Source organism: Acinonyx jubatus, chromosome B2, assembly GCF_027475565.1.
Source record: "Acinonyx jubatus isolate Ajub_Pintada_27869175 chromosome B2, VMU_Ajub_asm_v1.0, whole genome shotgun sequence".
NCBI classification, from domain to species: domain Eukaryota; kingdom Metazoa; phylum Chordata; class Mammalia; order Carnivora; family Felidae; genus Acinonyx; species Acinonyx jubatus.
In genome coordinates, this window is record NC_069385.1 from 72,858,035 (window position 1) to 72,882,199 (window position 24,165).

The window sequence follows — 24,165 nt, forward strand, 5'->3', positions numbered from 1 at the left end:
AAACATTTGAGGAAATGACACCAAAAAAAAAAAATCCTGAAATATTGAATCTAGCCTTTTAAATAAATCAATGGTAGCTAATAATTACTGTGGAACTGCAGCAGGTAAAAGGGAGAGTCAGTGAAGGTGACTAAGGAGCAGTCACAAAAGGCAGAAGATTAGGAGAGCAGTGTAAATAAATCTGAAGAGAGATGAACTTAAGATCACAAACATTTTAAAATGCCAACAGAGGCTGAGCAGGCAAGCTACTTCAGCTTGTAGCCATGAATGAGTCTAATACTGCCAGATTCCTGACATTCCAAGATTAAGCCAAACATCCATATTTCAGTATGAAAGCTTATAACTTTTCATAAACTTTTTTAATGTTTATTTTTGAGAGAGACACAGAGAGTAGGGGAGGGGCAGAGAGAGAGGGAGACACAGAATCTGAAGCAGGCTTCAGGCTCTGCGCTGTAGGCACAGAGCCCAAAGCGGGGCTCAAACTCACAAACTGCAAGATCATGACCTCAGCCGAAGTCAGCCACCCAGGGGCCCCAAAGCTTATAACTTTTTAAATAAATGTTTATTTATTTTTGAGAAGGAAAATGCACACGTGAGAGTAGGGGAAGGATGGGTGGGGGGGCAGAGGATCCAAAGCAGGCTCTGCAATGACAGGAGAGAGCATGATGCCGTGCTTGGACTCACAAACAGTGAGATCATGACCTGAGCCAAAATCAAGAGTCAGACACAGGAGCGCCTGGGTGGCTCAGTCAGTTGAGTGTCCGACTTCGGCTCAGGTCATGATCTTGTGGTTTGAGCCCCGTGTAGGGCTCTGTGATGACAGCTCAGAGCCAGGAGCCTGCTTCAGATTCTGTGTTTCCCTCTCTCTCTGCCCCTCTCCTGCTCATGCTCTGTCTCTCTTTCTCTCAAAAATAAACATTAAAAAAAATTAAAAAAATAAAAAAAAGTCAGACATTTAACTGACTGAGCCACCCAGGCACTCCAAAGCTTGTAATTTTTAAAATGTGGACAATTACACTTTCTTACAAACAATGCAAACACGTGAAGTAATCTGAGCTGCTGGATTGCTACCTGGGTCTACACTTAATAATGTATTACAAATATGCTGAGCAAGTGACCTTTAAAAGAACATTTTCTTTAGTACGATGGGTAGAATCCAAACTGCAAAGGAACGTTAAGAAATAAAGACAACAAATATGGTAACTTTCCAAGAAGTGTGGCAGTAAAGATTAGAAAACAAGCTTAAAAGGCCCCTTTTTAAGGTAGAAGTCTCCTATGTGGAGAGACGGGCTTAAAGAAAATGAAAAAAATCCTAATATAAACGACCAACAGGGGCACCTGGGTGGCTCAGTCAGTTAAGCATCCAACTCTTGATCTCGGCTTAGGTCATGATCTCTCTGTTTGTGACTTCGAGCCCTGCAATGGGCTCCATGGTGACAGTGTAGAGCCTGCTTGAGATTCTGTCTCCCTCTGTCTGCCCCTTCCCCACTTGCACTCTCTCCCTCTCTCAAAATACATAAACTTAAAAGAGACAGAGAGAGAAAAGTAAAAAATAAATAAATGACAACAAAGCAAAAAGATGAAAAAGACATATCTGCAAGTTCAAGGTCAGGAATGATGGAAAGAAAAATGACGAAGACACAGGAAAAGTGGAAAGGTTCTCTGAGGGCGTGGAGAATCTCAACTGCACTGATGGAAAGATCCACTTTCCAGGGAACAGCCACTACTCTGGAAACACTAGGAAGAAAATGAAAGCTCCAGAGAAAATAAGATGAAGATTTGGGGGAATGTGTAAGATGGCATAGGTCTTCTGAATAAACTTTAAAAAAGATTAAAACCTTAGCATTGAGTATATCTGTAGAACTATTTGTGTGTGAGTTGCACTATTTTTTTATTATTGCTTTAATGTTTATTTATTTTTGAGAGGCGGGAGGGGCAGAGAGAGAGACACACACAGAATCCAAAGCGGGCCCCAGGCTCTGAGCTGTCAGCACTGAGCCCAATTGCGGGGCTCAAATTCACAAACCGTGAGATCATGACCTGAGCTGAAGTTGGTGCTTAACCAACTGAGCCACCCAGGCACCCCTAAGTTTCACTACTAAAAAAAAAAAATTGTTTTAAGTTTCACTAGTATTTAATGTTTATTGTTCCTCTGAAAAGGTATGATTTCTCTATTCAGACAACATACATGTCAGCTCCATGCTTCCAGAGAAATAAATTTATTTTAAATCTCAGGTGCCAAAAAAATGAGTTTACTTGACATGCATGGTATGTAAAACAAAAGTAAGCAGCACAATTAAAACTCTTTAAAAACTAAATACAATACATGAAAATTGTTAGTGATGGCTTTATTATGTCATTCATAAACTATCTTCACCAGAATACGAAGAAGAAAGGAGTAAAATTAAGAAAAATAAGGGGAAAAAAATCCCAGTTGTTTAAGAAAATAATGTCAGAAAAGAAGTATGCCTGAACCCCTTTTATAACTCTGGCATGGTACTGTTTTGTGTTAGATCAGTCCTTGTCAAACTTTGCTGTTTTATACATCAAGATATCAAGTAAGACTTTGGGGTAGAGGAAAGGAGTTCCCTTAACAAAAAAAATTTTTTAAGTTTCAAAACCACTATCTAGATGACAATAAACAGTATTTTACTAATATTAATATTCATGAGGGACAATTTCAGATCTAGTCCTCTTAAGTGTATTAATATCTAGCATTTACTGTGTACTTCCAGCATCATAATATACAAAGTGATCAGCAAACATTATGCCTTAATCACAACAGCTTGAACACAGATATTATTACCTTGTCTATAGATGAGGACAGACACAAAACCAAGCCTGAAGTCCAATAAGGGAGTTGTAATTCAAACCATAGTTCAAAATCTATACTTTTAGTTATAATGTAATACACCTTCTCTCATCCCCAGCCTCTCAAATCCCAGGTTTCAAATTTTGGATGAAGGAAAGGTTTCAATGGTAAAGCCACACACAAGTAATCTCTTTCCCCTTCACACCACCAAAATAAAAAGATTTTTTTAAAAATATTTTTTAATGTTTATTTTTGAGAGGGAGAAAGAGAGAGAGAGAGAGAGAGACAGAGAGAGAGCGAGGAAGGGAGAGAGAAAGAGGGAGACAGAATCTGAAGCAGGCTCCAGGCTCGGTGCTGTCAACAGAGCTCGACGCGGGACTCAAACTCACAAACCATGAGATCATGACCTGAGCCGAAGTCAGATGCTTAACTGACTGAGCCACCCAGGCACCACAAAAGATTTTTTTTATAAACTATTATAAGATCAAATTCCACCTTCTCTAGAATATAGACTTCAAAAAATTTGGTAAATCAGTAATTGTTATTTTTCAAAGTGATGATAATAGATGGCATTGAAAATGACAGAGTTTCCAAATTATGCTGGGTGATTATCACATATAAAACATCAAAGGTGGTTCCAAAGTAGTCTCTAAGTGTAAATGAAAACGTTTTTATATTTTAACAATCATTTAAAATAACTACGCCTTTTATCAATTCTTATAGCAAAGGTCTGTATCATTTCCATTTCAAGGATAAAGAAACAAAGAAAAATTATAAGAAGCATGCCAAGGGTCACAATAAACAATTTTGTGGAAATTAAAACCAGTGTCCTTAGAATCCCAAACCATTAATTCACAGTATCTAATGGGCTGTCAAGAAAAGTATATATGAAAGACAGGATACAAAGAACAGGTTTCTTTCATCAAGGAAAACAAGATTAAGAAAAGATTTGCCCCCCCCCCCGGGGGGGGGTGCGGGGGGTGTCAAACACCACAAATGGTTTCAATGAAGATAGGTAAATCCTCAAATGTCTTTTTTGTGTTAAAAATAATTTCTCTCTGGGGCGCCTGGGTGGCTCAGCTTTCGACTCACAGTCTGGGAGTTCAAGCCCCACACTGGGCTCTGTGCTGACAGCTCAGAGTCTGGAGCCTGCTTCAAATTCTGTGTCTCCCTCTCTCTGCCCCTCCCCTGCTCACACTCTGTCTCTGTCTCTCAAAGATGAATGAATGTTAAAAAAAAAATTTTTTTTAAATCTCTTTAAGGTAGCATTTACAACATCAGGTCATGTTTTCAGAAATATTTTATAAACAGGTCACAATATTGTATATACTAAGTCTGACTCACTTCTTGTCAACATACTCAGTTTTACATACTAGGGTGAATTCTTAATTACTAAAGAAACACCTAGTTATGATACAAGCATTCCTAACTGTTTCCTACAAAATATCTTCATGCTGACCATGAACTTCATGATCACTTTGAGAATGTAAGTTTTATTCATAATATCAGTTATTATGTGTAATATCCCAATTTAAGCAGGCAACAATTTTTTTTAATTTCCCTAATAGAGCTTTAAAATAAAGTGATACAAATATGATTTGGATAAGTCCAAATCACAGTACATCACAAGATTCAAACTACTTAAGTATCAATTTTAACAAGTATTTTATTAAACTTTATGTTTTATTCTTTAGAAATATAATCTGTGAGGGGCACCTGGGTGGGTCAGTCAGTTAAGCGTCCAACTTCAGCTCAGGTCATGATCTCACAGTCTGTGAGTTTGAGCCCCACATCGGGCTCTGTGCTGACAGCAACAGAGCCTGGATCCTACTTCAGATTCTGTGTCTCCCTTTCTCTTTGCCCCTCCTCTGCTCATGCTCTGTCTCTCCCTCTCAAAAATAAATAAACATTAAAAAAGTTTAAAAATATATATAATCTTGTGAAAGTTTTTTCAAAATATTAAAAATAAAAATTTGTATTTTGCAGAGTATGAATTGATAAAATGTTAATATTTTTAAGTTAGACATGTAATGTTTCAGGTTTTTTATTGACTGAGACCATACCTGCAAAACTTAGGGAAAGATCAAGAAATGCTTATATAGAAAATACAAAATGTAAGCTATTGATTTGGAGTTAACAAAATTCTAGGGGCATCTAGGTGGCTCAGTCAGTTGAGTGTCCAACTCCTGATTTCAGATCAGGTCATGATCCCAGGGTCATGGAACTGGACTCTGAGCATGGAGCCTGCTTAAGATTCTCTCTCTGCCCCTCTGTTTCTCTCCCCAGCTTAAGTGCACACTTCTCTCTCTCTAATATAAATAAAATAAAATTCTAAATGCCTGGTTTTGATGATAATAGCTCACCTAAAAAAGGTAGTAAAATCACTGCTACTTAAAGGAAATAATTGTCTTTCAAAAATCACATATATCTGCAGGGCACCTGGGTGGCTATGTTGGTTAACCATCTGACTCTTGATTTCGTCTCAGGTTATGATCTCACAGTTCATGAGTTCAAGCCCTACATAGAACCTACACCTGCACTGTCAGTGCACAGCCTGCTTGAAATTCCCTCTGCCCCTCCCCCACTCTCTCTCAAAAATAAATAAATAGGGACACCTGGGAGACTCAGTTAAGCATCTGACTCTTCATTTCAGCTCAGGTCATGAGCTCATGGTTAGTGAGTTCAAGCCCTGCATCAGGCTCTGTGCCGACAGCATGGAGACTGCTTGGGATTCTCTGTCTCCCTCTTTGCCCCTCCCCAACTTGTACTCTCCTGCTGGCTCTCTTCCCGCCCCCCCCCCCACCAAAATAAATAAACTTAAATAAACATTTAAAAAATAAAATACAATAAAATCCTCTCTGCCTCTACCTGCTCCTCCCACTCTGTGCACCCAATACATGTGCACTCACTCTCCCCCCCAAAAAAAAAAAAATCACGGGCACCTGGGTAGCTCAGTCAATAAAGCATCTGACCAACTTCAGCTCAGGTCATGATCTCATGGTTCATGAGTTCAAGTCCCACATTGGGCTCTGTGCTGACAGCTAGGAGCCTGAAGCCTGCTTCAGATTCTGTGTCTCCCTCTCTCTGCCTCTCCCCCGCTTGCACTCTAACCCTCTCTCTCTCAAAAATAAACATTAAAAATTTATTTAATTAAAAAAAATTTTTAAAAATCACAAATATTTGCTTCAATTAACTTTGGTAAACCAAAATTACTACAGCATACATATCTGATATGCTAACTTTCATATATCCCCATAAAACTGGTTGGGGTAGGAATCAAGTCAATTATTAATTACCACTTTTAAATTTAGATTACCTCTTTATAAATATAAAACCTGTATCTACAAGGTATAAAGTTAATATATAACATTGCCTATGTCAGGCATCAATAAGGATGCCAAATGTTCCACATGAATACACTGTCCAGATATTTGAACTGCTTTATTTTAGCCATTTAACCAAATATCTGTCTGCCTAAACAAATACCTAATAAAATTTAATATTTTCTCATGATTCAGTGTCATACCAAACAAGTATTACATAGTAATGATGAGATCCTATGAAGCAATTTGGATTAAATAGGACATTTAAACAAATTGAATGGTATTTAATCCTATGATCTCACAGGTCTTCAGATTAAACAATACACTATTAGTAAAGAATCTAACAGTGCTTGTTCTGAACACTAAATCTTTCCTCTTCAATTTGCTTAGTCCAGCCTCTAACTCCAAGCTTCACTCTCACCCCAGCCTTATTTTTTCAAAGAAAGCATGAGCTAAAGATCTTGTCCAGATTGTAGAGGAGCTCATATTTGAAATCAAATCCATCCGGCTTTCTACTACATAACATGGCTCCTCTAAGTCAAGTCACAAAGGAAGTAAAATGAACAGGTATACTTGTAAGGAATGAAGAGACCAATTTAGATGGAGCAGAAAGTTCCCATTGAACAGTGAAAGGATGGACAAAAATAAACAACAGAGCAAACAGAGCCCTGGGCTAAGGCTTAAATTTGTATGTTATGCTATGCACCAGTATTTCTCAAACTGGGTTCCATGGTCATAATGCAGTTTCCAGCATTCACTGTAAAAAAACTTAAAACTGTATTTTAATTTTGATGCTCCTCCTAAATAAAATATAAGAATGTTCTGAATCAGCTAGAAGGCCAACTGATAAACTCAGGACTGCCTACCTTTGTACTTAACTACTAAACTGAGCACAGTGATGACCCTACAAGTAGTATTTTTCAAACTGCTGGTTATGACTATCAGTGGACTATAAAATCAAGAGCAGCTTTTCAAAATAATAATAAATAATAAAAGAGAATGCATCACACATTGTAAGGATATATATGGTTTTGTGATAGTTCAGTGTGACAACTAAGTGCTGAAGTTAAAAAAAAGTTACATCTTAATCTATGAGCTGAGGTCAAAACTTGTAACTGTAAGATCTACAGACTCAGTCTCTTGGGTTTCTGCAAACTCAAATTTGAGAAACACTGTTGTAAGTACTGGACTGCCAATTAGGTACAAAGATAAAAGCAGGATATTGGGGAATTTCATAAATAGAAAGTGAGGTTAAAAGCAAGTTCTTCAGTTAAGAAAAAAAGAGGGCCAAAGATTAAGATAAGAACTAGGATGCTATTATTGGACTGTACAATGTATAGACAGCACAAAACACCAAACTGCGACCAAATTTAATATTAAGGTGAACTATTGTAAATAAAAAGGTTGTTCTACAAATTTTCCAAAGTTTGAGTGATGTAGTAGGGATACCCTTCTTCTATTTAAAGAATGAGATTAGGGGCGGGTAGGTGGCTCAGTTGGTTAAGTGTCTGACTTCGGCTCAGGTCATGAGCTCGTGGTTTGTGGGTTCAAGACCCACATCAGGCTCTGTGTTGACAGCTCAGAGCCTGGAGCCTGCTTCAGATTCTGTGTCTCCCTCTCTTTCTGCCCCTCCCCCACTGGCTCTTTCTCGCATGCGTGCACACACACTCTCCCTCTATCAAAAATAAACATTAAAAAAAAATTCTAAATAAAGAATAAGATTAGTAAAAGAGACTAGATGGGGCACCTGGGTGGCTCAGTTGGGTTATGTGGCTGACTCTTGATTTCGGCTCAGGTCATGATCTCAGCATAGCGTGTAGCCTGCTTGGGATTCTCTCTTTCTCCCTCTCTCTCTCTGCACCTCCCTCACATGCCAAACGCGCTCTCTCTCAAAATAAATAAATAAACGTTTAAAAAAATCTTAAAAAAAAAAAAAAGACTGAAAATATCTTTTGCCAAACTAAGAGAAAAGGAACAGAGAGCTGTGCTTTGATTACTGAATATGGGTGACCAAAAAAAAAAAAAAAGCAAAGACAGGGCTATAGAGAGGAAAAATTTTAATTTGACCTATAAAAGTGCCTGAAATTGCAGTGGGGAATAAAGGAAAATGAGATATGTGGTAGATCGTTACATAGATGATCCCTAAAGAATCACATCTCCCTGAACCCAAGAGAAGCTGGGTTTGATCACTTGTTGTACCCAAAGGGACCATGGCAAATGCGACACATGCAGAGGTTTAAAAAGCAGTTGTGCAGAACTTGTTCTCTTCCTGCCATGTAACAAAATCCTAGGTTACCTTACTAGATGGTAAGAATGGGGATGAGCCAACCCAACTGAAGAACCTTGACCAACCCACCTGACAACCACAAGACAAATTAGTGAGACCTCTGGGACATTCAGCCCCACACAACCTACCAGGTGACTGCAGACCACCCAACAGACCCACAGACTTGAGAACAGTAATAAAAACAGCTATTCTTCTGGGGCACCTGGCTGGCTCAATTGTTAGAGCATGTGACTCTTGACCTCAGCTGGAACCTCAGTTCCAAGCCCCAAACACCTCTTCTTCCAAAGCCACTAGGTTTTTGGGTAGTTTGTCACATTGCAATAAAACTGACTCAGGATACTTCAAGAAAAAACAAAGTTGGGGGTGCCTGGCTGGCTCAGTCAGTAGAGCATGTGACTCTCAATCTCAGGGTACAAGCCCCATGTTGGGCATGGAGCCTACTTAGGAAACAAATACCAAAGGTTTTACCATTGTGAACTTCTTTTTGTTTGTTTCAATGCCCCAAATTTAGAAAAGAGTCTTTAGTCAATGTAACTATATATTATCTACACTTAAAAGATTCATTAAAATTCCTTTGTTTGGATCCTAAACCCTTAGTCTGGTTCTTACACTTTTCTAACCTATTTTTCAAACCAACTCCTGATATTTTCATCCAAGATGCCAGTTTGAAGTTGTTCCATTTTTCTGGGTGTTTATTCCCATCCTTCCCACTTGTTTGGTTATCTAAATTCATTCAAGACCCAATGTAAATAGTGTTTTCCTTTCCTGCTTAATTTTTACTAAATTAATTTCAAAATGACCAGTTCTCTTACTTCATACTCCACTTATTGTATTTATGACTATTTTACTATCTAATATTATTGCTTAACTCAATATATGCCTTAATTTTTGTAAGAGCTTTGAAGGCAGAGAGCTCCATAATGCTCCATAGCTCCCTTAGTACTCCCACATGAGGAATTTAATTATCTAAAATACATTAAGAAAAGATACATGTAATTGAATTGTAACATATCTTCTTGGCTAAATATATGTATTTACAGACCGTTAAGTTTTTGTAATGTAAAGTCAAGGGGGGGGAGGAAAAAAAAATTTTTTGTTTTTGAGGTGCACTGTGCAACTCTCAAGGCTGAAAGAGAAATAGCAAATCAAGAGGTTCTCCTGGAAAACAATACAGGGAGTATGTAACAAATACATTAATAACAAACTTTCCATTTTATAAATGAGGCTTCTTTCATGGTGACTGGTTAATTTTATGAACTGGATTTATGTGTGGGAGTTGGAAAAAACAAGGTAATTTCTCAACTTTGACAGAATTTCAAGGCAAATAAATAGACCAACAATTTCATATAGTTAAGAACATATATTTTCAAAGATCCTTGGTTTTGCAGATTAGTGATATAAAATATTATGAAGAGCAATTGCAGAATACATCTTATCTTGCCCTATTTCAATTTAGGACCAGAAAGTGTCAAAAAGGAGGCAAGCAAAATTTGGTAAAGTTTTCCTTTGCTAAAATTGGCATAAGCATATTCTGGAAAGTAGAATTTAGTATCTCTAATATGAAATCATACTAATTATGAACATTTAAAAATTTATTTCCCCTGAGCATTACCTACACTTTTAAAGTTTAAATGACTTATTACTCCCTCAATACCTAAAGTAATTATGACTAATTAACAAGCAAGCCATCTTTTCTTCTGATTAGAAGTGTCCCAAAAATTAACTTAAGATATCCTCTAATAATCTAATAATCAAAAGAATAAAGTTTAGCTTTTTTTAAGAAAGCGAGCATTTTCAAAATACCACTATAATAAAGCTAAGAAAACAGGCAGATAAGCAAAAGAATGAACTTGTATCAAACAGATGAAACTAAAATATACACTAAAATATTTTAACTATATAATTTAAGTACTCACTAGCTCTTCTAATAGTTTTGATTTTTGTTTCTTACACCAATAAGGCACTAGTTAATACAAGTACTAAGGCCCAGCTCAAATCCTATCTCAGTAAAGCTTTCTCTGATACCCCAGCCAGAGTGCTTACCTCCTACTTTGAACAATTTATTGAAATTATTATGCAAAAAATTAACTTATTTATCTAAATAGCCACCAATAATTAAGCATGGCCACAGACTGGAATTACCATGCAGTTTAAAAATAGAAAAACATAGGGGCGCCTGAGTGGCTCAGTTGGTTGAGCACTGGACTTCACTTCAGGTCATGAGCTCATGGTTCGTGGGTTCAAGACCCGCATCGGGCTCTGTGCTGACAGTTCAGAGTCTGGAGCCTGCTTCAGATTCTATGTCTCCCCCTCTCTCTCTCAAAAATAAATAAACATTAAAAATAGAAAAATATATGGGGTGCCTGGGTGGCTCACTGGGTTAAAGCATCCGACTTCAGCTCAGGCCATGATCTCATGGTTTGTGAGTTCAAGCCCCACATCAGGCTCTGTGCTGACAGCTCAGAGCCTGCAGCCTGCTACAGATTTGTGTCTCCCTCTCTCTCTGCCCCTGCCCCGCTCACACTCTGTTTCTCTCTTTCTCAAAAATAAATAACATTAAAAAATGTTTAAAAAGATGGGGCGCCTGGATGGTGGCTCAGTCGGTTGAGCATCCGACTTTGGCTCAGGTCATAATCTCGCAGTTCATTAGTTCAAGCCTGGCGTCAGGCTCTATGCTGACAGCTCAGAGCCTGGAGCTTCGGATTCTGTGTCTCCCTCTCTCTACCCCTTCCTCACTCATGCTCTGTCTCTCTCTCTGTCTCTCAAAGATGAATAAACGTTAAAAAAAATTTTTTTTAATTAAAAAAAAGAAAAACAGATTTACACGAGCAACTATGGAATGATCTCGAAGAGATATTTTTGGTGAATAAAAGCAAGATGCAGTATATAATATGTCCACTTAATTTTTTAAAAAGGACAAATATGTATTTCTGGAAAGATGGATAAAAAACTATTGGGGAACCGTCTTTGTGGAGGGTGACAGGAGGTCTGGGGTTGGAAGATCAAGTTTTTACTGTATGCCCTTCCTCTGTTTGAATTTAAAAAAATTTCGGTACACTACATTTTCAATTTAAAAAATAAAATAAAAAAATAAAGTAAATCTGTTAATGATACACTGTCTTTTGACACTTCTTCAACTACCATCTTGAAGTTTCATTTAAATCTTATTATTTTATATACTAGAGTCTTCTGTATCTTATATCCCCTGCTAACATCTAAATCTAGTCTTTGCATTAAATGCTTTCTTAAAAGTACAGAATTTTAATTATATCAAAAGGTCAAACCTCTGCTTTAATCAGGACAATAAAGGATGCTGAAATTGCTACCCACTTACCCCAGTAAAAGTGAATTGTTTTAGTAATTGTTTAAGTAATTACTTGCAATTTCTACTAAGGAAGCAGAAATTTTCTTGACCTCTCAAGCTCAGTGTGAATTTAAATATGGCCTAGCATTTACCTGGACCTGTTCCAGATTAACCACAATTCTTAATATGCTAACTATATTATCTTAAAATGAAAAGAGCATAATAACTTTTAAAAGTCTTCTTAATATGTTATTTTTCTTTCTGTTGTGTTCCTCCAAAGAACATTCTGGGTATTTAGGCAGAGGAATACTTTTCAGTGGGGTGTAACTGTCCTGATCACCTCAAAAGTTAGAGCCCATGGGCACTAAATGTCACTATCACATCCACAGATCCTGCAAATGACAAACTGACCCCACCTATTTTCAAATGCCTTAAAAGAGAGAGCTTCAGGAAGAAAAGGACTATGCTAGTTGAGAAACACTGCTTGTATGAATGAAAGCATGCAAATACAAAATACAAACTTATTTCCACAAATCAATTCAACCTTTTCAAATAATTATCGGTCACCAGAAAATAAATGGCCAAAACCAGTCACAATTCATGTATTAATCAACCAGTCATCCAGCCCAGTATATAATGCTGTCAACATCATGCCCCAACAAATCATTTTTCCAACTATTACAATGGCTTAACTTTTTAAGTAATTATTTTAAAATCTTTTAAGAATAATTCTTCTATTGAAATGCTTTTGTTTAAACTTCCAAATAAGTAGCTTTCCATTTTACTACACTGATCTCAGAAAAAAAAGATACAAATCACAGTTTACTACAATTGGTTGTTTACCCTCCTTCAGAGACTGTAGGCTCCTTCAAGCCAGGGACCAGATCTGCCTGGCCCACAGTGTAGGTATTCATTAACGATGGTGAGTGAGTGAGTGAATACTGACCAGGTCTAACACAAAAAATAGCCCAAGAAGTTCCAACTATAATCAATTTTTATATAGTAATTATCCTGACACAAATAAGTGCAAGAAATTACTTCTGGCTATCCTATATTCTTATTCTAAGCGGATTTTAAGAAAATTAGTAAGTCAGGGTGCCTGGATGGCTCAGCTGGTTAAGCTTCGCACTTCTGCTCAGGTCATGATCTCACAGTTGGGGAGTATGAGCCCTGCAATGGGCTCTGCACTGGCAGTACAGGGCCGGCATGGGATTCTCTCTGACCCTCCCCAGTGTGCATTCTCTCTCTCTCTCCTCTCAAAATAAATAAACTTAAAAAAAAATAAAATTAATAAGTCAATTACAGTACCCATATTAAAGCTAGCTTGCAAAGATTTAAGGAATTTTTTGAGTTCTGACAGGTACTCTCTTATGCTCATCCTTTCCCACCTTTCCCTCCTCCTACTTCAGCTTTAAGCAAATGTTCAGGTATAAAAGTAAAAAGGGGGCATACTTCCAACTCAATATAAAGAAAACAATACTGTTAACAGTGAGAAAAATTTAATGTCTTTTATTTCTATTTTACTTCTCAGAACGCAATTATACTTAATTAAAAAAAAATCTACTAACTAGGATGTATAAGCAACTTCTACTTATGTAAGTTTCACCATAGTCTCCAGAAACTCATCTGTTGCTGAGGTAAAAATTCAAAATATAAACTAATTCATTTCTTTAAACTAATTCATTTTTTAAAATAAATGCAAGTTAGGATCACACAAGCATTAAGCGTTAACACATAGAGAATATTAACTCTGAAGCCCACTGACAAATATTTATCTTTGTCTTTCTGAAGCATGTAAATATCCCAGTTTTGTGGGAAACCCTTACATAGAAAAAGCTAATCTCAACGCTAGAAATCAGGACATAATTTCTAGCTCCCTAGCATTTCAAGTACTGTTTTTAGATTGCTCTAATAAATTCTTTGTTAACCACTTCTTTGCTCAACTCATATCAGAATGTTAAGTATTAATGGCTGGGATACAATTTTAAAGAAACAATTATGTTTCAAGTTACATCCCATTTAACAAAATCACTAAACAGTAACAGGTTACTTAAAAACAACAACAACAACAAAAAAAAACAAAAGAGTATGTTCCAGAGGGATCAAATATCAGATACACTCTAACTGTTCAAGTAATGGAAATTACTTTTAAATGCATTTAAATTACTGTGGGATTTTAATGCATGAAATATTTCATTATTCTTGAAATCCACAAATCCAGTATCTGTTTTATTATGTTTCCTGTAGCATGGGTCAATAAAAACTATTTACATACTATAAGACTAATAGCTTAAAAGGAATACAGGAAATTCTTTTCATATCAATAAAAAGAAATGCTGCTTCATCCATTAAAAATATTTCTGAAAGTGGTAACTTTATGATGTGGCATACACTCAAAAAAGTCCTACCTGCATGAGATTCCATTTTCCCAGAATTATTAATCCTGCGTAAAAATATTGCTGGCCAAGTGTGTTTACATTAATTAGCCTTAAACCCATCTGTGGACACTGCTATCTGAAAAGTATCTTTAAGCAAAGCTAGACTTTAATACTTTTCAAAGGCTAAAAATCAGACTTCACTTATAAAGAAAGACTTTCCCTTAAAAGGGTGTCAAGTATTCTTTTATATCTAAAATAAATACATCTAAAAGACCAATTAACAAGTAGTTCCAGGCAGGTCAAATTGGCAAATTTCAACAATTCTTTAAAACAAGAATTCAAAGGAATGATGGAATCTCTAAGTTTGACATAAGTATTCACCAGACCTAGAGTACGCTAAGTGGGGAGCTTTCACATTGCATATACTGCTAGAGAAGTCACCACCTAATCTGACAAAGTTTGTGTTTTTTTTTAGATAATGAACTACTACCAAATAGTGACAATAACGTGCATATTGAATTTTTTGTAGGTGTTCAAGTATCCCTTATCTTATAAAGAAAAAATTTCAGAACTTGGAGGTGAAAAATTAAGTGAAAACGTAATCTATTCGAATATTCTAAAATGGTCCTCCCATTGTTTGGCTTAAGCTCACTATGTTTCCAAAACAATTTCTCTATGATGATACATTCACAAATAAACTCTAAATGGGACCTGCATATATGGTCTTTTTCCTCCTCAAGACAATCTAGCCAAAATCTTCACCACAACCAGTAACAGCACCTTGAAATTTCAAACGTAACTGGAGGGTTTTTAATCAAATCCAAATGTAGACCCAAAGTCTCCGATTGCTATCAAGCAGTGTTACTAGCATTCCAAATCCTGCTTAGAACGCAGTTACTGGAAAGCAGTGTCCTTGTGCAAGAAAAGGAAGGAAAGGTCTGAAACTGACCTGAGCACAGGTCCACAAGAACCTCAACCCTCTCCTTTTCACCAGAAGGCCAAACAGGGAAGGATCCAAGTAATAAGGGTGGCGGGGAGATGCGGGAGGAAGGGCGGAGGAAACCGTACTCCTCCAAGGGTGAAAGCAAAAGAGAAGCGGACTCTGGAAAGCCGCCCCACAAAAACATTCGACCGTAGGAGCAGGGAGAGCTCCTCTCCTCTACCGAGGAGAGCAACCTTCACACCATGGAAGTGGTGCACCAAGCAAGCAAAGGCAGGAAAGGACAACCTCTGCGCCCCCCACCCCCGAACGTCTCGGCTAGCTCCAAGGGGTCGGCGGGGACTGTTCCCAGAACGTCAACAAAGGCCCCTTCAGTCCTAAGGCGAAACTCGAACAACAAAGGCCGGGAGACAGGGAGGACGGGGCCGGGGGCGGGACGGATGAAAGCAGGGGGAAGCAAAGGAATCAAACCAGTGGGGGCGGAGGCCCGTCGGAGTGGGAAACCAGAGGCGCAGAGGCGGGGGGCGCGGTAATCCCCAGTGCACAATAAGAGGAGGAGGAAAAAGGGGACCTGGCCTCCATTCCTCCCTTACCCTCTCCCTGCGGCGGAGAGGGCTCCAGCCTTCAGCCGTCTACATCTCCTCAGCCTCGGGGACCGCGCAGTCCCGAGTTCGGGGAAGGAAAGGGGCGGGGGGATTTTCCGCCCTGACCACAACTCCCTTCCCCCAGTTGGGAACTGCCGACAACAACCGCCACAACGGCAGCCACACAAAGGCGCCTGCCTCGTACTCTCCGCTCCCGCCTGGGCGGCGGCGCCAACGATGCCCCAGCAGCGACGACCACCGCTCGGCCGCCAGGCGCTCGCTCGCCCTCTTCCCTCTCTAGCTGGGGAAAAGGGGGAGGGGACCCCCAGGCGCCCTCACCTGGCACAGCTGCTGACAGTACTCCGTGGCCGCTTCCACGGCCGGCACGCGGCTCTCCCGCAGCTGTCGCTCCAGCTCCTGCAGCCGCTCGCCCAGGCGCTGCAGCTCCGCGACGCAGCCGCCTCCGCCGCGACTCAACCTCTCCTGCTCGGCCTCTTCGTCCGCCATCTTCACACCCCGCTCCGTCGCGTACGCACCTGGGTCACGTGATAACACAATGCCACGTTCGGCGGGGTCACGTGCCGGGCGCGCTCGCACGCCGCCGAGCACGTACAAAGGGCCCGGTGGGGAGGATGGGGGAGCGGGGAGATTGGCGCGAGGGAGCCCGAGGGAGGTGAAGGGAAGGGAAAAGGAAGAGGGCGGGGTTGGGGCGGTGCGGAAAACCGCGGTTTACTTACCCCGAGCGGGAAGTGGGCTGCTGCGGCCGAAAGGGGCGGGCCGGTGGAGGACTGTTGTCGGTCACGTGGGCGCTGCGACCGTCGGGGGGTGTGGGGGGGAACCCTGGGGAGGGGCTGCTCTCTCGAGTGTCCCGATTCCGGCGTGGCTTTCCCCAATCCCCGAAGTCTTCTACGGACGTATGTCCTAATTCCCCAAGAGGACGGGTGAGCGAAAGCTCTGGGTGGGCTGGGGCACTGGCAGCATTTGCGGTTGGTCTGCAGGCAAGCCAGAGGCAGGGGAAAAGCAAGAAGGTAAAACCTACCCATGGACCACAAGCGTGAGAGCCAAAGTGGGATTATGGACTGTCAAAATTGTCTCTGACTTCTCCCCAGGCGGGCAGAGGAGGGATCTAGTGCCTATGGTACTAAATCTCACCCCACTTGACTCTCCCCTTCAGCCCCAAGAACGCCTCTCCCCGGGAAACACAATTCTCTAGGGGGTGGAGGCAACAAAGAAAAATAACAATTGGATCAGAACAGAATGAGGTTGAAATCCTCCCTCTGGAGAACGGAGCGAATTCATGAAAAGCATAGCTTAAAAGATTTCACTCTGTGCAATTGTGGACGTTGTAACCAGACGATTTTTAAATCACGAAAACATTCCTAGAATAAGTGATAGCCAGCTAATCTGTTTCACTATGATTTAAGAGTTTTTCCTACACGCTACAGAAATCACCATCACTGAAAACACTCTGTATGAAAGCTTTTGTAAAGAAAGTAGGTCAAGAAAAAAACCAGCAATAACTCCATTAAAAATCACAACGGAGGACGGGATGATGATGCTAAAAGAACAAGGTTATCAAGAATGATTATAAATTCAACAGGATTTTTTTCTGATGCTGCAAATAGACATGACATTCTCAACCATATTTTATTTACAACCTGGAAGGAATGAATACCTGACGCTTGAACAAAACAGTAGAAAAGGCACTACAAAAAAGTCCTTAACCCTGAAGTTCAGAATAATAAAATGAATATTTTGTTAGTAGTAGAAAATTAGACAAGACGCTTATCTTTCTTAAAACCGAATGGTCTACAGAAATTCAGAAACAATAATACTAATCAGGCACCTACTTTTTTCACTATCATTCCAAGTGAACTATATTTTTCTAGTACAAGAATCCAAAATAAGATGAATCCCTTCTGTGTGCAGCATCCTCTTCCAGGGCTTTCTAGTAGCTACAGACAATATTCTAGATAGTATGTTGTCTAGAATGAATGTTTTGTAAAGCATCAGTGGTGGCAACCTTTGTTAAATGCCATTATATAAGGTGAATGGACACAACTGAACCCCTTATGAAAAACAGTATCAGCTAAAATATTAGTATAACATATGTATACTCTTATTACATAGTAACAGACAAGTTCTTCAAATATTTACTTCTGGAAGAATCTGAGGAGTACATTCAAAGGCTAAGGACCAGGCATATTTTTTAAAGTATCACTGATAGCTGAAAAAGCAACAATTAAGGCAGCTAATAGATCTTAATATTTGTAGCTCACTTTCCCAAGTGAAGTATTTCGACATCCAAAATTAGATTTCTCCAATTTATATTATTTTAGGATGACAGTGAAAATTTAAAAAGTAAGAAATATGAAATTAGCCAAATGTATCAGTAAATCCAAAGATAAATATCAAAAGGTTAGCAAGGCATATTTTCAACTTCAAGCATAATGGCTTATACCACACCTAGTCAATAAAAAGAAAAAGGGAGAAAAGAAAGGAAAATACATGAAAAGAGAAATATATCCAAATACTGATTTTACAAAAATAGTCTGAGAATGGTCATTCCCTCCTCCTGCCCAGGATAGCCCTAAAAGCAAGACTTGATTAGCAAATTGATTCTGAGCCCTACTAAGGTCTTGCAAATGTCCCTTAGCATGGATGGCTAAGTCCTTCATGTTATCTTTGAGCTCTACCTCCCCATTCCTCCATTTAGAGCCTACAGGAAATGGAAGGACTAGGGGTGATTGGTGTAATTACTTAATCATTTGTTACTGAGTATTTATGTGCAGGCACTGCTTGGTTTGGGGAAATCAAAAGTGAATAAAACCTATTCCTGCCTTGAAGAAGCTTACGCTTGTGATGGAGAGTCACCTGCAAAGGTATTATATACCACATGACAAGTATTCTGTTACGAAAATGCATGTAGATTCAACTCAGAACACAAAAGTCTAACTGAAGTGCTAACTAGAATGTCCATAGAGTGTCAACAGAAGTGCAAGTTTTTAATTAAATGAGGATTGGAAATACTATCCCTTATCAGGTCTACATTGTTTGGATATCCCAGAAATCTCATTCTTATCCATAGAAAATGTGTATCAACAAGTACACCACTTATTTGTACCTTAGTCCATTTGTTCTTAAATACCAAACGGTCAGTTCATGGGAATCCTTACACACACACACACACACACACACACACACACACACACACACAGACACTTACTTACTGAGACGTTCCTGGGGGAATTCGGAGGTTCGGTCCATGGAGAAACAAGAATAAGCCCTAGGGAGGAGAGAATCCACCTCTCTGGGGACCCCAGTGTCTGCGCAGTGAGTGCTCCTGCCCATTTTGGACACAGCGCGACTGCTATGGACATGATATAATCATATGGACTTTCACTCCCAAGAGACTCTATTTCAGAGTAAATCTGAGAGACAGTAATAGATCCCCACCCCACCTCTGCGATCAATAAAGCTGGGGAAACCCTTAGGGGACAGATGTATCTGCATCCGGGCGGCCTGTGCCTGCCCGTTTCGCGAGTTGCCCGGCCTGCCCTGGCCCGCACCTTGCCGGTGCACATTTTCCCCCCTAGAATTCTTGAAATAGCAGGGCCTAGGGGCAGGAAAGGAGCTGGGTTGTGCCAGCTAACAGAGCCAGAGGGCCGTGCTAGGGATGAGCGAGAGCCGTGTTTGCAGAGAACGGATAGCTAGGGCTGAGGCCGGCAGGTCCTTCCCACGCCGGCGCAAGAGAACCACCGCAGCCAGGCCCCCGCTTCAGCATGCAGGCAGAGAGCGCGAGGCCAGGAGTTGGAGGAGAGAGCGCGCCGCCCTTGAGTCGCTGTTTCTCCCTTCCCCGGCTTCCTCCCTGGGCAAGGGCGGCCGAGAAGGTCCACAGGACTAGAGCCAGGTTAAGGCTGGCTCCGCTCCGCTGACCCTGTATGCGGGTCCCCAGTCGGCCGAGACCATGCTGGGCTTCCCGGACCGCGGCCCACCGCTCGCCCGCCCGGCAGCCGCGGGGGTGCTTGCGTCCTCAGTCCCGGGGCCGCCCCGCCGCCTGCGCGCTAGCATTGGCCACGGCGGCTTTTCCACCGAGCGCTGCAGATCAAGTCCACAGAGCGTTGTGCCTCCTGGCCCCGGAGCAGCGGCCGCCGGGGGCCTCCAGGTAGAGAAACGCTGGAGCCTAACCTGGGCACGGCGGGGCTCCGGGCCTCCGAAAACCGACCGAGCGGGGATGCTCCAGTCTGTCCTGCGGAGGCCGCGATGCGGGCACTGTTGCTTGGTCTCCGGCAGGCTCAACCCGCTCCCTTCCAAAGAGCTGGGCCGCCGGCCCCACACAGGCCGCCTGCTGGAACTCAGAGGTGAGGGCTGGAGTCTGTCGAGGGTTCAGTCCAATAGAAAGTATCTCTAGAGTCTGGGAACCACCGTTGGTGCCCACAGACACAAAGAAGGACCATTGGTTTAAAGCTCTATTGGCATCAGTTAAAAGCATATCGCACTTTGACAGGGAAGACATTTTTCTTGAGAGCAACAGTGAAGGGAGTCAAATAACATGTTGAAAACATGGGGCAGGTGCTGTTCCAAATACTGAAATGATTCAAACGCACGGGCACATAGGACCCACATTTAGGTAGATTAATTTTATTCCTTGGGTTGTCCCAGATAGAAGATGGACAGGTAATTAAATGAGGAGGGGTATTCTTATTGCCTATTTGGATAATTTTTTCTTTCCACAGGAGAAAAAGCCAGATGTGAATGAGAAAGGGCAACAATTCTTTAAGAAAATGCTTTTAATACAGCCTCAATTATTCAAATTTAGAAATCAAGCAAGGTGAAAATAACCACTAAATAAAGCAAAATAAAACCTTGGAAGCATGGAAGTGTTTGATACACTGTTTCTATAGAGAATCCTTGAGTTAGTTCCCAGTATCTCTGCAAAGAAGCAAAGAGAGAAATCTACAAAGTGTGTCTCTTTTCTTATATTTCTGAGTTTTAATCACTGTATCTCATTTACCTCATTGGAGATCGATCAGAAAGTATTACTTTTGTGGCATGAAGGGGCAGAAAAGTTTTCCCTTCTTCCCTTCTAGGTGCTAGTGATTAAATTGCTAAAAGATTAACAGGAGAAAACAAAGTTTAGTAACACCTCTTGTATACAAGAGACAGACCCAGGAAAACTGCAAGCCGGGGTATGGTTGTTGTGCAAATCTAAGGCCTAGTCTTTTCTATTGATAAGAGTTTCTAGAGGTTGAATCATCCCTTTCCAGACACGGTGAAGGAGAGAGATACTTTTACAAATGGAGATTTACCTTATAAATATAAATATTTCTTATAAAAGAGTAACTTCCACTCAGTTCTCAGAGCTTTACCTGTGTCTGCTGTTTCTTAAAAATAGCCAGCTTAAGGGGCGCCTGGGTGGCTCAGTCGGTTAAGCGTCCGACTTTGGCTCAGGTCATGATCTTGCAGTTCGTGAGTTTGAGCCCCACATGGGTCTCTGTGCTGACAGCTCAGAGCCTGGAGCCTGCTTTGGATTCTGTGTCTCTGTCTGCCTCCCTTCCCACCCCCCCCCCCCCCCCGCCCCAGCTAGCAATCTCTCTCTCTCTCAAAAATAAACGTTAAAAAGATTTTTTAAAAAACAGCTTAAGATAATCCACATGCTCAGAGATACATTTTGGGGTAGCAAATACTGCTGGCCTTCAGTCTCACCTTTGAAACTTTAAATAAGTTTCATAGTCAAGTGGCATGAGTTGCTCCGTCTCACTGAAGTTGTCTCTTAGTCCTGAAAATTGGTCAGTTCAGCTAAATGCTTGTCTTATTTCAGGAGGCAGTCTAGGTGGGCTCCTAAAGTTAGGCCTATATTGTGCAAGCAATCAGGTAATTAATAAGAGCCCATATCTTTGGGGGGGTGGAGGGGAGAAAAACAAAGGTTAATAATTGGAGCAAATTATAAATCAGTTTCTTAGCCAGTAAACCAGGAAAGATTTCTAGATGTCAGGGTTGAAGCATCTTCAGATGGAGTGAGGGGAGGCAGTGACCATCTGAGAGATTTTCCTGGGTTGCACTTTGAATGCTCCTGATTAAGTCATCACTCTACCAGTCAACTTTCTGAAAGGACCATATAGCAACAAACACAAAGAAGCTTGTCTAAATATGAGCTATGGTAGCGATTTCTCTGAAATTTATATCCAGCGTCTAGCTTCAGTTTGCAGGACTTCAGGACAAAGGACAGTTTTGGTTCTCACTGATTTCAAATCCAAGGATGGGAGAAAACTGGAAACATTAGTTTTGAGATTATAGCTAGATGAGGAAACTAAAAGAATTTAGGATCCATCCAGTTTACAAGAAATACCAAAACCTCAAAGACAATTAACATGACTGGAGGTAACAGGACTAAAATCTGGTATCTACGCAAGTTTTATAGTTTCAACTGAGGCATAATATCTTTCTACAATCACTATTTTCTCTTATTTATAAATGATCTAGGTATTCAATAAATATCTCATCGTTTATTTTAACTTAGCAAAGTTTCAGGTTACCAAGAAATTTGGAAAACTGTTTTTAAGTATACATACCTTAAAGTATAATTATTGCTAAAAAGTTTATAACTCTTATCCCACTTACATCTATCTGAATAATTTGTTCCCAACAATTATGTTTAGAAGAATTTGTTTTTAAGCCAATTAAATTAGACCTCTCCTACAAATTAATTTTAGTAAGAAAAATATCACACATCTATAACATGTCTCTCTATATATATAGGCACACATAAACAGACACAAAGAGATCTTAAAGATTAAAAAAAATTTTAACTATGAGATGGGTATAATAATGCAAAACTCATTGGTTTATAAAAAAGAAATTGGATCCAAACTGTTTCTGGCAGATGGAATAAATTAAGGTTACCTACTTAGCTTTTTCTAATATATTTGTGAAGAATACATTTAAGATTTTTTTATTAGTCCACTTTCTAAATACCTACCCTTCTCTCTTTTTCTTATGATAAGAAACCTTTCCTTAAGTTTGCATTTCAAATAATGGCTCTTGGGTCCCAGAGAAGATGGAGGTAGAAAATCTACAATACAAAGTCACAGAGAAATTATCCAAGTTTTCTCAAAGATGGTGAGAGAGAAACTGAAGGGACTCCATGAAAAAAAAACAACATATATTTTTTTCTTTGCTCCTTTTCCTGCTTCTATTCTTGCTAGAATCATTCTTGCACCCCCACTGTAATGTACGTCCTCCTTATAAAGGTCACAGAGTTAAGGATTTTTTTGGAGACTTCTAGCACAATGGGTAATACCTAAGGAGTGACCAGGCAAGGTTGTCATGTACATTTTCCAAGATCACTAATTCCAGACACTTTGACACCAAAACCCTTGGTTTTAGGGCATAAGTGACTTATGGAGGACACCTGAACACTCGTCCTTGCTCCACACCCATTCCTGGATGCCTGAGAGGACACGTACACAGGACGACTGTCCTCACTACAAACTCCAGACCCCAAGCAAAAAAAATGAGACGTGTTCTCCTTTTCCTTTCTGAGTCTTCCAGACTCTCCATCTGTCTTTGCTCTCTCTTCATATATCATCAGTAAACTCTGGGCTCACTTTTTGCTGGTTGGAGTTTGATTTCTATCCTTCATCTAGCCAAGGACCCTTGTGGCTGGTCCTTCAGGTCCTTGGACCTGGCCTGCCTATACAATGGGAGTTTTGAGGGTGTATTTGCCTATTATCAGAGGGTTATGTTAATTACTATTTGTTTTGTTTTGTTTAAGTAGGCTCTATGCTCAACGTGGGGCTTGAACTAATGACCCTGAGATCAAGAGTCACATGCTCTACCAACTGAGCCAGCCAGACACCCCTACATTAATACTATTTAAAATGTTTCCTTTCCTTAAGTGCAAGACATTTGTGTATTCAATTTCCTGATCTTTTAAAATACCTACAAGCATTTTAAGATGAATAGGGGTTTGGGGATTGGTGAGGATGGTAAGCTTTGAATTGCTTTTAGAACCACATTTCTGGCTTTGTGGAGATTTGCAACACAAAGACCATTGTTTCCAATTCCTTTAAAGAACTGGATTGCAGCCTGAATATCAAGGATCTGACCTACCCATCCAATTAAATTATTTTCAATTTGTTTCTTTATATCCGGAAGACTTCCATTACAAATAGAATGGGAATTAAAATTTTCTGTGTTGTAGAACTTCAGGGTTTAATGTATTATGTCTAAAAAGTTTGCATAGGGGCACCTCAGTGGCTCAGTTGTTAGGTGTCTGACTCTTGATTTAGGCTCAGATCATGATCTCATGGTTTGTGAGTTCAGTCCCTGCATCGGGCTCTGTGCTGACAGTGTGGAGCCTGCTTGAGATTCTCTCTTTCTCTCTCTGTCCCTACCCTGCTTGTGTGCTTTCTGTCTCTCTCTCTCTCTCTCTCTCTCTCTCTCAAAAATAAATAAACATTAAAAAATAAATTAAAAGTCTGCCTAAAGCATTTAACAAAGGCCTTTGGATGCTCTTCTTTTCTGAATGCATAATT

General features: G+C 40.2%; 1 protein-coding gene across 2 annotated transcripts in view; it reads right to left on the reverse strand.

Annotated features, from left to right (window-relative positions):
• Positions 1-18,975, reverse strand: part of ZNF292 (zinc finger protein 292) — a 96,406-nt gene extending 77,431 nt beyond the window's left edge. Inside the window, exons 1-2 of one of the 2 annotated variants that reach the window (XM_053222487.1) lie at positions 16,366-18,975; positions 15,968-16,164 (exon numbers count right to left, since the gene is read on the reverse strand). In XM_053222487.1, the coding sequence (XP_053078462.1) occupies positions 15,968-16,135 (168 nt within the window). In that variant the 5' untranslated portion in view covers positions 16,136-16,164; positions 16,366-18,975. Of the gene's footprint in view, positions 1-15,967; positions 16,285-16,365 lie in introns of those variants that run through there. The other variant, XM_027057299.2, reaches the window with a different exon arrangement.
• Between the last annotated feature and the right edge of the window lie 5,190 nt (positions 18,976-24,165).